Source organism: Natrix helvetica (genome assembly GCF_964273705.1).
Source record: "Natrix helvetica genome assembly, chromosome: 7".
NCBI classification, from domain to species: Eukaryota; Metazoa; Chordata; class Lepidosauria; order Squamata; family Natricidae; genus Natrix; species Natrix helvetica.
The window spans coordinates 23,223,935-23,237,548 of record NC_138558.1 but is presented as its reverse complement, the minus strand read 5'-3'; the positions used below and the strand labels follow the sequence as shown (position 1 = coordinate 23,237,548).

General features: G+C 41.9%; 1 protein-coding gene across 1 annotated transcript in view; it reads left to right on the top strand.

The window, feature by feature from the left end:
• TBCK (TBC1 domain containing kinase) overlaps positions 1–13,614 on the top strand; it is a 106,358-nt gene that overhangs the window by 56,209 nt on the left and 36,535 nt on the right. The window contains exons 21-22 of the mRNA XM_081959935.1: positions 3,164–3,200; positions 6,458–6,619. Of these exons, the coding sequence (XP_081816061.1) occupies positions 3,164–3,200; positions 6,458–6,619 (199 nt within the window). The remainder of the gene's footprint in view (positions 1–3,163; positions 3,201–6,457; positions 6,620–13,614) is intronic.

Below are 13,614 nucleotides of genomic sequence, written 5' to 3'. Positions count from 1 at the left end.
AATGTTGGTTCAGAAACTCTGCCATTTGAAGTGTGCAAGTCTTAAAACTGTCAAGTTACAAGACCTTTGCACCCCTAACCCTTTAGAAAAAAATCCCAGGGATGTTCAAACTTGACAGCTTTTAAGACTTGTGGACTTCAACTCCCAGAATTCCTCCTCCAGTCATGTTGGCTCAGGAACTCTGGTATTGAAGTGTGCAAGTCTTAAACCTGTCAAGTTACAAGACTTGACAGCTTTTAAGACTTATGGACTTCAACTCCCAGAATTCCTCAAGTCATGTTGCTCTTTCGTATCGGCGCCGCTCTGGCTACATCCGTCCAGACCTGGCAGCTGCGGCGACGTCATCAGCCTGGATCTGCTCCATCTTCGGTTATTTCACCGGGGCCAGGGCCGCTGCTGAAGATCCTCCTTCAACAGCACCACCGCATTTGCTGCCCGGCGCTGCGGCTGAGGTGAAGCCGCCAAAGCTCCCACCTTGCCTCCCCCTCCGCTCGGAGCACCTGAGCTGGGCCCCACATTATCCCTGACGCCTCTTCCTCTGCCACCGTGCTTTTGAGGAGCCATGAAGCTTTATTTTTCCTGCTCCCGCGCCCTCCGCCGCCTTCCTACTGGCTCCCGCGATGGCGCTGCTGCCGGGTTCCTCCTCACCACCTCACCTTTGCCAGGGCTCCGGCGCCCTTTTCCCCTCCCACAGTCGGTTCGCACCTGCCGTACAGCTCCCGCCCCACAGGAAAAAAAAAGGCCTCATGGCTCCTCAAAAGCACGGCGGCAGAGGAGGAAGCGGCAGGGGTAATGTGGGGCCCAGCTCAGGTGTTTCGAGCGGAGGGAGAGGCACGGCCGCCGCTGCCATGGGCGAGAGCACCGGCGGGAGCTTTGGCAGCTTCACATCAGCCGCAGCGCCAGGCAGCAAATCCAGCAGTGCTGTTGAAGGAGGAGGAGGAGGCGGCAGCAGTTATTCCGGTGGTGGCGGGGGCTTTGGCGACTTCCCCGTGCTTGCTTTGCTGAATACGGGGCGACTGACAGTAGTTTGAGCGGCGCAGCCAGCCCCTAGGAGGTCCTAGGAGACCGGTCGTGCCACGTAAGCTCCTGCCACCGTCCCAACCCCCGTGCCCGTGCTAACCCTAACCAGGACAGAAAATCTGAGGCCCCTCAGCTTCCGGAGCCTGTGACATTAGAAATCACTGCGCGGCAGTTGGAAACTGCCGTGCGGTGCTTTCTTGCCACGTGCGCGGCCGCGCACCTTAGAGGGAACAGTGGTACTTAGACTTATATACTGCTTTACAGCCATCTCTAAGCGGTTTATAGAGTCAGCATATTTCCCCCCAACAATTTGGGTCCTCATTTTACACACCTTGGAAGGATGGATCGCTGACTCAAACTTCAGCCGGTGAGATTTGAACTGCCAAATTTCAGGCAGCCGGTAGTCAGCAGAAGTAGCCTGTAGTACTGCATTCTAACCACTGCGCCACTGTGACTTATATATTTTAATACAGGCGGAAAAAGCAGGAAGTTTAATAATAGGATAGGACAGGACAGAACAGAACAGAATAGAATAGAATTCTTTATTGGCCAAGTGTGATTGGACACACAAGTAATTTGTCTTTGGTGCATATGCTCTCAGTGTACATAAGGAAAATAAAATACATTCTTCAAGAATAAAAAGATACAATCAAGATTACTAAAAAGCTATCAGATCATACTAGGAAACAAAAACAATGTAAAGTGAAAGATACAAGCAACATGGTTATAGTCATAAGTGGGGATTGATAGATACTAGGAAGGAAGAGAAGAATAATAGTAATACAATCTTAGTAAATTATTGGCAGTGTTCTGGGAATTAGTTGTTAATAGAGTGATGGCATTTGGGGAAAAACTGGAATATAGATATAATCTATATCCACATACCATGGTCCAAAACAAATTCAGTGCAAGAATCAACCAAAGGCTGATAGCAGCTATCAAGATGTGCCATTTGACAAAATATTTCCAGAATCCATCAAAGTATATACACTTAGCAGTACTATTTTCATGCTTGAGAATTAATCCTGTCATATGAAACATTGATTAATCTTGTTGGTTCCTCCTGCATGAAGAGGAACATGAGGATGTTCCCTGTATGCTCCCTACAACTTAATTTTGTCTATGAATAACAGAGTTGGAAGAGACCTTAGAGGTCTTCTAGTCCAACCCCCTGCTCAGGCAGGAAACCATATCAGACAACGGGTGTCCAATCTTTTCTTTTAAAAAATGACCTGGGAATTATAAGAAAGAAGTCAATTTAAGGATCAGGCAGGCACTACCCCTTGACTTTTATGAGATCTCATTGCACTTGAAAATAAAAATCAAATATTACCATTAAAAATACAGAAGGAAAACTGTGCTATAAAATGAGACTTGTTTTTATTCTGTATTCCCAAATTGTTCTATGTTGAGCAATTTGGGGAAAAATATTCACAGGATTATTGTGGATAGAACATCCTAATGCAGAAGCATATAAGTATTCTATTAATTATGGATCACACTTTATTACTGTCGGTTGTGTTGTGGAGAATAGAGGAATTTTCTCTAAACAAATACTGTGTGGCAAAAAAAGAGAGCAGTGCTGTTAACTTGCTTATACCTGGTGGGACAGGTAGGGGGCAGTGTGCACCAGGAAAAGTGTAGGAAGTTCTCACCATACCAAAGTGTATTGTTGATGGAAGTAGAAATAGTCAGATGGATGGAATAAGCAGGAATTAGTTCTTTTTCTCAGTTAATGGCTATCTAGATATAGTGCCCACTAGGATGGATCTTCTGAAGTTTAAGCTCATTTTAAAAAACTCCGAATTCAAGCGAATAAAATTTTAAATCATAATTACAATATTTGTGAAAAAGCATTTATAATAATACACTTATTCCTTCAGCACCATCGTTAAGTTTAAACAGTTGCAGAATGAGTGATCATTATGCGAGGACCATCTTATATGCAGGACTAAAATATAATCAGACTCTGGTTCAAAAATTTTGAATTCTTGGATATCATAATAGAGACTGAAACTGATTTAAACTTCTCATACATATTCTAAGTTAGATTTACAGAATTCCAACATTGATGTGATTGAAAATTTACAATGTTCTACTCTTAACCATATATTCTTTTTTTTCTCCCGTGTTGTTGCTATAGCTATATGCTATTCCTTGGTTTCTTACAATGTTCACACGTAAGTATCTTTTCTCATTTTTCATTTACAAGCATATGCTTCTTTATTGCCAGCAGGTTTTAATATTTTTATTTGGCAGTCTCTAATTTAGGGCAATAATCATCATTAAACACTAAACCCTCATTGAAGATGCTTTTATTCACCCGGTCAATAAATACAACTGTGCATTTAAAGCAATATTAGTGCAAAACAGAATTATTTCAGTCATATATACATTTCAGGATGATACATTTTCACCCTGAATATCTCCTCTTGCTTCTTAATCTGCCAGTCACATTTTGCACAAAATTCTTACTTTTATCTGTTCAGTTAAATGTTCAATTTGTTCTTCAGAAATAGATATTAAAGATTGTGTTAATGGGTTGTTCTCATTGTACATAATGAATTATGTATAATTCTTTAGAAATTATCCTACAGACATCCACAAGTGTGTGGAATATGGCTCATACTTAACATGAGATTTGTATGTCTACACATTAAACAGTAAGCAATTTTTCTAAATAAAAAGTGGATTTTATAATAGCTACTGTTATAAATGTCACGTACTATGAATTATGCTATTATTTCAAATTTTAAATACCTAATTATAAAGTAACCATTACCCAGAGGCTTGATCACAATTAGCCTAATATGGTGTAGTTAAATTCAGAAAATACCAGCTGTAGAAGAAATGTGCTACTTGGCTCTTGGCTTCCTCTAGGAATTGAGGTTCAAATTATTGAACATCATTTTTAAAATAAATACAAAATTATTTGGCCCTATTTATTTGTTTTGTTAATTTCAACCAATAACATGTGGAGAGATCACACTACCTTTCTGCCTGTATGTGGGAGTATATATTTCATTAATAATATTTAAGTGGGTATTTTGTTGTGCTACAACATACAGAATTAACAGACAGTTTTGCCCATGTCATCATGTTCCAAGGGTACCAGATTTTAAAAATAGTGCTTGAGGACTTTGAACCATGACTCCTACTTTCCTCTTTATTTTTATCCAAAGAAGAATTCTAAAAGCTAGTATTTCTGCTTTTTTCTTCTTCATCGATGTTGTGATTTCATATGAAATAGGCAAACAGCATCAAGATTGGTTTTAAAACTGATAATAACTACAAGTCCCTGGTTTAGATGAAATGGACAGATATGGTTTACAACTCATTCCAGTTATATCAGAGGACTAGGAAGGAAATCCTTCACATTAGATTCTGATTTGCATAATGTGTGAACTAATGAAACATTTAATTCCTCCAAATGATTTCTCTATCCCACTGATTATTATAATTACATTGCCCAGATCAGGAAATGATGGAACCTTGCATCAGTTTAAATTAAAAAGAATAATAAACACACAATCACATTACTTGAATGTAGTACTGACTTTAAACAAAGTATCTGGATGGGACGAAGACAGCAGAACCATCTAACAATCTTCAGTATTCAAAACATAGTAATTCAGGTATTTTCTGATACTGATAGCCATGCCTAAATTGAAGTGTGACATGGGTTGTGCAGTGTTTCTCAATCCAGATTTCATAAAGATGCTCTGAAGCTTAAATAGATGTGGAAAAGCAACTCTTTAAATTAGCTAGGGCTTCTCTTAAGATAAGGTGATAGCCTTAGAAGGCATTGCATGATCCCTTGAGAAGATGTGGTAGCTCTAAATGCTCCTGGATGGATACTTATTGTCACATTCTTGGGACCATTCCAAAAGGAGCTTTTCCAAGTTACTGATATAAAGAATTGTCCAGCCCTACCTGTCAATGCTCTTTCGTATTACTCTACTCCGCATTAAGAATTATTAGAAAAAGATTGATCTAATGTGCTTTTGCCTACATCATAAATGTTTAGATGAAATGCTCCTTTTTGGCCATTGATGGAACTGGACTGAAACTCAAACTTGGCGAATAGATGAAATGTATGTTGCAATCTGAATGGTAGGTCATTGGGACCATTGAGCTTTCTGTCTGATGCTGGAGCCCTTCCTCAGGGAACTTCTGTGACACCTTCTGATAGAGAGATGTTCCCTGAGCATGAATCCAAAAGCTCAGAAGACAAAACCTCTGGTCCCAATGACCGACAGAATCCTGCAACATTTTCCTGAGACATGTACATTTGCTGTCATTCTTAAAGTATGTTGTCTTCTTTATCTTTTGCTTTCTGTTTTTTTAATTGTTAACCAAGTTTTGTTTGTTCAGTCCTCTTTTCCTTGCTGCCTGCTAAAACTGTCCCTTAGTACATTTTGCAGTCCAGATATGATTGAGCCATAGCTTTCATGAATATCCCTGTTAAAACCCTTATGCTTTGGCCCTTCTTATGCATAGTACCATATATTGCTATCTAAAATAAGATACACAATAGAAACTGCTTTAGAGCAGCGGTCACCGAATGGTGGTCCGCGAGAAAATTTTGATGATCCGCAGAAAAACTATTTGCATTTTTTATAATGCACTAAATCAGGGGTCCTCAAACTACGGCCCCTGGGCTGGATACGTGCAGTGAATGTTTGTGTTGCTGCAGAGAGTCTCCCTCTTCTGGGTCTTTTTGTGTGGGTTGGAGGAGACAGAAATTCTGACTTACGGTCTGCTTCGGCCTCCTGGTCGAAGGCTTGGAGGAAAGTGCCACTGGGGACAAAGAGCCAGAGGACCTGGTTCCAGTGGGACCGCATCATGAACTGGAAATGGCTGACCACCTCCAAGCGTTGGTATCTGGCCTTGCACTCCCGCAAGTCTTCCCTCTGCTTGGAAAGCTTATGCTCGTAGTCCTGAGTGAGTTGCTTCTGCTGAGCCTCCTTCTTGGTCAGATCCAATTTGAACTGGGCTGTTTTGCCAATTCTTCTCATGGTGGCTGCTTAGCTCCAGCAACTACTTCCTCTTGGGGCCTAAGGAGCCCAGGCGGGCAGGCGAGGAATGGCGGATAGAGGCTGGCGAGGCGTCCCTTGATATGAGTGATATCAAGTTGGCCACATTCACCCAGCCGCTCATTAGGCAGATCATATTAGTGCTCCGCAGGATTTAAAATTATGGATTTAGTGATCCCTGAGGTCCGAAAGCTTGGTGACCCCTGCTTTAGAGGCTCTTCTCATTTATACTTATTGTGGAATCTCCTCTTGCCATCTGCATTCTAGGAAGAAGAAGAAAAGAAATCTGTTTAAGTCTCATACTCTCTTGTGCTTGTTGCCTGATTACCTATTTACAAAAACAAACAAACTTGAAAACTTATTCTCCCCCAATTGATATTTCTTTGCTGGCTGCCTTGCAGATGTCTTTCCTTTGCACAAAATCTTTCATCTGTGGGATACATTACTACTAGGAAATTCCTCCTTCCCATTCTGCATTGGAGTGGCTATCCTACAGCAGCTGAGGGATCGTCTTCTCTCCAATGGCTTCAACGAGTGCATTTTGCTGTTTTCTGATTTACCAGGTACAGTATTATCTTTATCAGTCTTGTACCTTCGTTGGCTAGACTTTGTTCTGATATTCCTAATTTCTAGAATTTGAATAGGAAAGAATTAGTGTGAATAGGTAATTATGTTGTACTGAATACATTTTTACTTAGCTGCAGGCAGCCTTTGTTAAATTGAAAGAGGTAACTTTCAGTAAATATACAATACAATAATACAATAATACAATAGTAGAGTTGGAAGGGACCTTGGAGGCCTTCTAGTCCAACCCCCTGCCTAGGCAGGAAACCCTATACCGTTTCAGACAGATGGCTATCCAACATCTTCTTAAAGACTTCCAGTGTTGGGGCATTCACAACTTCTGGAGGGAAGCTGTTCCACTGATTAATTGTTCTAACTGTCAGGAAATTTATCCTCAGTTCTAAGTTGCTTCTCTCCTTGATTAGTTTCCACCCATTGCTTCTTGTTCCACCCTCAGGTGCCTTGGAGAATAGTTTGACTCCCTCTTCTTTGTGGCAACCCGTGAGATATTGGAACACTGCTATCATGTCTCCCCTAGTCCTTCTTTCTCTTAAGCTAAACATACCCAGTTCCTGCAACCGTTCTTCATATGTTTTAGTCTCCAGTCCCCTTCAGTATACTTCGGTTCTTTTTTATGCACTCGTGTGTGTGTATACGTATGTATGTTAATAATATGAGGTACCTGAATTAATTGTGTATATGCCAAAATATAAGACCATTCATCCTCTTGTAATTCAATTTTGAGTCATTTGGGTTTTACAGTTCTACTTACCTACCTTAGTCTGTGTTGAACAGGCAGAATTGGGCCAGCCTTCTTGCAGATTGTGACTTTGGCAGAGTTTAGGTTGATTAGCACAATTGATATTTTACACTCTGCCATTAAATGCAGTCATAAAATGACAATCACAGCTTTCTCTTGAACTTGGAGTTGAAAACGATAAATCTTCCCAGAAAATTGGTTTTATGCTTTGGAGAAGATTGAAGCACTTCAGAGTACAGCTTCCACTGCCCAACCTCAAGTGTGTGAAGCAGCTGATCCATATCAGACTGGGTCCAGGCTTTCCCAAGCAGTGTAAGAGAACAGCAGGATGCCAGGATTATCTGCTTTCCTTTCCCACAGCTCTGAGTTCCATTTCACCCTGTACTTCCACTTACCATCTTAGAAGCACAGCATGTCTGCAAGTCATTTTCACCTTTGGATGCTGCAAGATCAAGATCCTATTTCTTGAGGAAAGACTTTAACAGACATAATTTTTTAATGGACCATTATAAATTCTACAATTTTAGTGCTTGTGTTCTGCTAAAACTTTAGCAGTGTGTATTTTCTGAATCAATTATATGCATCCGTGAATGCTAGTCATGACAATATGTTAACTCTCCATAGAATCTGATCCTATGTAGTAGGGAAAGGCAACCCTTTGATAAACGAAGCCATGCTACATTGAGTGGAATGCTGATGCAAATAGAATAGTATACTTAAACAGAGTGATTATTTTCTTTTTGCCCTCTTTATGTGAGCATTTTTTTTGTTTATAGAGATACATGAAGCCTATTTTCAGGCTGACCGAATGCTTTTCATGCTTCTTCTTATCTTTAAATGCCAGGGAAAGACAATGCTGATCTCCTCCCCAATACAGGACACCAAGGAATGCATGAAAGGAGTTTGGGGATACCTATAATTCTAGCACTATAAGTTGCTGTGAGAGTTGTAGCCCTGCAAAGTAGTCCAGACAAGAAGCACAACCAAGAGTACTAATTCTAGCTTTATTATACGATTAAGAATCTTGCAAGACCAAAAGTATTTCTCTCATCCTTTCTTTTTACTCTCTGGAAATCTAGGGCGGGTCTTTTCTGAAATGTTTCCCATGCCATCTTTCCTTCTGTGGGCTGAAACATCTTTTACCTGTTGAATGTCCAATCTGAGATCTCCCTCCTGTCTCTCGTGGTCATTCCTGGATAGATGGATGGATGGATGGATGGATGGATGGATGGATGGATGGGTGGGTGGGTGGGTGGGTGGGTGGGTGGGTGGGTGGATGGATGGAGGGCACTCAAGCCAATGGAAATCTAACTCATCATCAAACTGAATGGTTTGTGTAATGTTTCAGGGTAATTTTGTTAACCATGACTCATACCAGATTGCAAATTTCTTATGAAATTTCTGAACATAGACTGTAATCTTAAAATTTGAAGGTTCTGGGATTTGTGTGTAGGAAACATGCAAGGCAAATTGAAATTACCACGTGAGAAAATTACTGGGTAAGAACTATGCCCTAGATAATAGTACAGAAAAAAAAATCAGACATTAAGGGGCCTCTTTTAGGAATAGTTCTATTTTTGGTAAAGAGCCAGAATTCCAGTGAGCCCTGGTTTACTTTTTAACATCTTATTTAAATAATCTTGGCATCTCAACTAAAGTTTTTAAAACCATCTAAGAACTAAGAATCTTTGTTAATGGTTGAGACCGGCTCCTAACTAAGATTTTAAAGAACCATTCTTAATTGAAGTAGAGTTCTGAACTAGTTCATTATATTAATTTATGTGTAACTGAATTGAGGTTGTAGTCTATGTTGTAGGTTGTAGTGATTTCTCCTTAACTCTCATTTAAAAAAATACCTAAGAGTTTGCATAGATTCTCTCTTCAAAGGAGATGTGGCATATACTTCAGATCACGGTGTAGAGTAACTGTTGCCTGCCAGGTGTGCACAAATGTAATTTTCAGAATTCCTACTTACTTTAGACATTGGCAAGGCCTGATGAGAAATACAATTTGAACCAGGACTGACCATATGAATTTTGTGGTCTGGAAAAGCTAGGGATGCGGTGGCTCAGTGGCTAAAACGCTGAACTTGTCGATCAGAAAGGTTGGCTAGCACCACGTAACGGAGTGAGCTCCCATTACTTGTCCCAACTTCTGCCAACCTAGCAGTTTGAAAGCACATAAAAATGCAAGTAGAAAAATAGGAACCACCTTTGGTGGGAAGGTAACAGCGTTCTGTGCACCTTCAGCATTTAGTCATGCCGGCCACATGACCACGGGGGCATCTTTGGACAGTGTTGGCTCTTCAGCCTTGAAACGGAGATGAGAACTGTCCCCTGGAATCGGGAACGACTAGCACATATGTGCGAGGGGAACCTATACCTTTTAAAAGGCCTCAAGAAGGCCTTTGGGCAAGTCCTCGGTATCTTGTCTCACCAAAGTTCAGCAGGTAGGGTAAATTCACTTGCAATAAATGCACACTGTAATCCAAATTTTATCATTGCCATTCAGTCTGATTCTCCTTTGATGTGAGAAAAAGGCAGGCTTCAAACAAGGGAAGTATTCAGCTGAACAGCATGAGCCCTTGAAAGGCTTACTGCATCAGCATTTGATGTAATCCTGGGATTGCAAACTGATATCCACTTTCTATGGCTGTATTGACATGTACACACACATGCTCACTTGTACACACATAAATGTTAGGTTTTGTGCTGCTTTTCCATAGAAAGCTCAGAATTTAATAAAATGTAGCTTATATATTTTTTAAAACAGTGTTACAAAAGAACTTTTTTCTGAATCAACTATTTCCCTGGAATTCTTTATGCAAAACAGCAAATATTTTACTTACAGCATGCATAATTTAACTCTAACCTTAACCCTACTTCCTAATTAGCATGTTACCTGACCTTCCCCAATACCTCACTACCTTTTTAAAAAAAATCATACTTTTGTTTGTGTTGTAGATATTTTCCAGAAAAGAGAGACATTTTAGCAAATCTCAATTCTAATATTACACATTCTCCTAATGTCACTTTTTTTCCACAGGTGCTTCCTGTGAAAAAGGAAGCCCTGCCGTGGCTCATTCGATTTAAAGAGAGGGAATAAGAGATTTCCTTTGGATATTAAGTATTTCTTTCTAATGTTGATGATTATAACTACCGTATTTTTTGGAATATAAGACACACTTTTTCCCCCCTAAAAGAGGGTGAAAATTTGGGTGCATCTTATACATTGAATGTAGCCAAAAACGCAAGGCACGGAGGAGGCAATGGTCTGTGGCAATCCCTGCAGCCTGAAACAGCTGATTGGCGGTATTCCGGGAGGCCGATCAACCCACCAATCAGCTGCTCTTGCTGAATCAGGCTGCAATAATATGCTGAAGCTGACCTGGCTGTTCGCTTTTTGCTGCAAGGACGTGTAACTCATTCAGCAGGATTCAATAACTTCTCTTTATATATAATATAACACATTAAGTAAATATACAATACCAAAAGCAGTTTTCCAACGTGGTAGTTCAGCAGAGGAGAGAAGTTTCAATTTTAGTTTTAGTTTCAGAATTCAGCACAGCATGCAGCTTTAGTACACAACAAGCCACGCCCTGGCTCCTTGCTGTCTCCTTTCTTGTTGCTCACACAGCAAATAACGGTTGTTTCCAAACAGTCCTCAACTCTCTCACACACTGACAGGACACTAGCCAAATGAATACCATGGATGCTGGCAGGCAGAGGCAGAATTTTTTTTCTTATTTTCCTCCCCAAAAACTAAGGTGCATCTTATACTCCGGAGTGTCTTATACTCCAAAAATACAGTATTTGTTTCTTTGATCTAGACATGTAGATTAGGACTATGGCGCACTTAAAATTTAAACACTCAAAAATGTAATTTGAAGCATTTAGCCGATGTTTACAAGTCCTTGAAGCACTGATTGGTTGGTTGGTTGATTGATTGATTGATTGATTAAATATTTATACCCCATGCCCATTTTATAACCAACTCTGGGGGACTCATATCTTCCCAGAAACCTGCAGCTGTCTTTCACGGCTGTAGCATAGTTCCATGAAAAGATATGGCTGCTTTGTAGAAAGACAAAGAGGTGTGTCTCCATGTGTTCCAAAACATCTTTAGATTGCAGCAACTGCATCATGAAGTATCAAGACATGTACAGATAGTAAAAATAGCTCAAATATGTAAACAGTTCCATTAGCAAATGGGAATGGAGCTAACGTTTTCTGAACATGTATCAAGGAGCTAGCTCAGTGCTTCGTGAAGGAAATAGACACAGAACATTAGGATTTTAATATTTCTGTTTCACAGATAGACATAAGAGCTGAATGTTTGTGGAAGAGTTTTGTTTATCCTTATGAATTTTTGAATTACGTATGTCTGATGAGTTTGACCAGAAGCAAGAAGCAGATGTGTTTATACAACAGGTCCCAAAACTTCATCAAAGGTGTATAATGGAATTATGAAACAAAAGCTGTTCATAGCTGCCAATATTGAATAGCTTGCAGCCAAGTATGAAGTAGAAAATTTGGCTTTGGTAGAAAAAGTAAGTGATTTGTTGTCACACACCTGTTTATCAAAGACATTCTATAATGCCATGAACTGCAAAAGAGATGCTATTTAACTTAAGGCTGATACCGTATTTTTAGGAATATAAGATGCTCCGAAGTACAAGTGCACCTAGATTTTGGGGAGGAAAACAAGGGAGAAATATCTGCCTCTCAGCAATTTGCCTCCTTGCTACAAACATTTCAGACAATATGCACTGTTTGTAGTGTTATATTTCTATTTCTATACTTGTACAGATGCTGTTAAAATTGATGTGCTTTCTGGAAGTATAGTTATTCTCTGCTATTTAAAAGAATAGCACTTTTTAAAACAATAGCATGGGCCTCTTCAGAACAAGCATTTATTTTAAAAAACTTCTTCATTTTGTTCAATTGTCTAGAATAATAATAAAGCAATCTTTTAAAAATAAGTCTAATAATTGGAACATTCTATTGGCCCGTGATGGCAAACCTATGGCACGCGGAACCATCACCAGTTGCTCTTCCGGGTTTGGGTGCAGCAGCCAGCTGGTCTTCATGCGCATTGGCATGCCAGAAAGAAGTGGAGTCCCCCAGTGTGCATGCGCATGCCAGGAAAATGAACTTTTTGTTTCCAGGGTGCACATGCCTGTCAGCCATTTGGTGATCTGGTTCCTGGCGCACATGCCCACGCAAAAACCAGCAACAGGAAGAGCAACGGCTGCACATGCCAAAAGACGCAGAGAGGGGCTCCCGGCCATCGCTTATTAGCAGAGTAGAGCTGTGGTCGGAGCTTCCCTCCCTCCCCGCCTGAGCAGGCTTCTTGCGTGGCCCCAGCCCTCCAGCCCGTGGCTCATCTGCGGTCCGAAGTCCCTGGCCGGCTCGGGCGCCCCAGAAAAGCAGCGGCAGTGGCAACCACAAGGTGAAGAGCAGGAGCAGCCGCCTGTCCCCTGCAGCCACTCCCACACCATCCAGAAATGGCACTGTGACAGCCACCTGGGGTGAGGGGGCAGCAGAGGCAAGAATAGACAAGGGCTTCCCTCCCTCCCCACCTGAGCAGGCTACTTGCATGGCTACAGCCCACGGCACTGACATGGATCCATGGTCTGGAGTGCCTGGCTGGTCGGGTGCCCCAGAAGAGCCGGCCGGTCCCCGCGCAGCCCCAGAAGAGCAGCAGCTGCCGTCACAGGGGGAAGGGCAGGAGCGACGGGCAATCACCGCAGCTGCTCCCACATCAGCAAGCCAAGACTTCAGCGGCATCTTTATGAGGGTAGCTCGCCTCCCCACCAGCAGCTCTTCCAGCATCCCTGCTGGAAGCAACAGCACAACAGTCGCTGTTATCAGGAGCGAAGAGGTGGCAATGGCAAGAACGGGCGACCGCCACCCCTTTGTCCCTTCCCCAACAGCAGCTGTTGTGCTTCCGCTTTCAGCCAGGATGCTGGCAGAGGAACTGCTGGCGGGGAGGCGAGCTACCCGCATAAAGACGCCGCTGAGGGCCTGGCAGAATATATCACGGCTGGAAGCAGCAGCGCTCAGAACCATGGGCTGGAGGTGTACAAGAAGCCTGCTTGGGTTGGAGGGGAGGGAGGGAAGCCCAGGCCCACCTGTCCTCGCCACCGCCCCCCTTCGCCCCTGGTACCAGGACGCCGCCAAGGGCCTGGCAGAATATATCCCGGCTGGAAGCAGCAGCACAACAGCCACCACT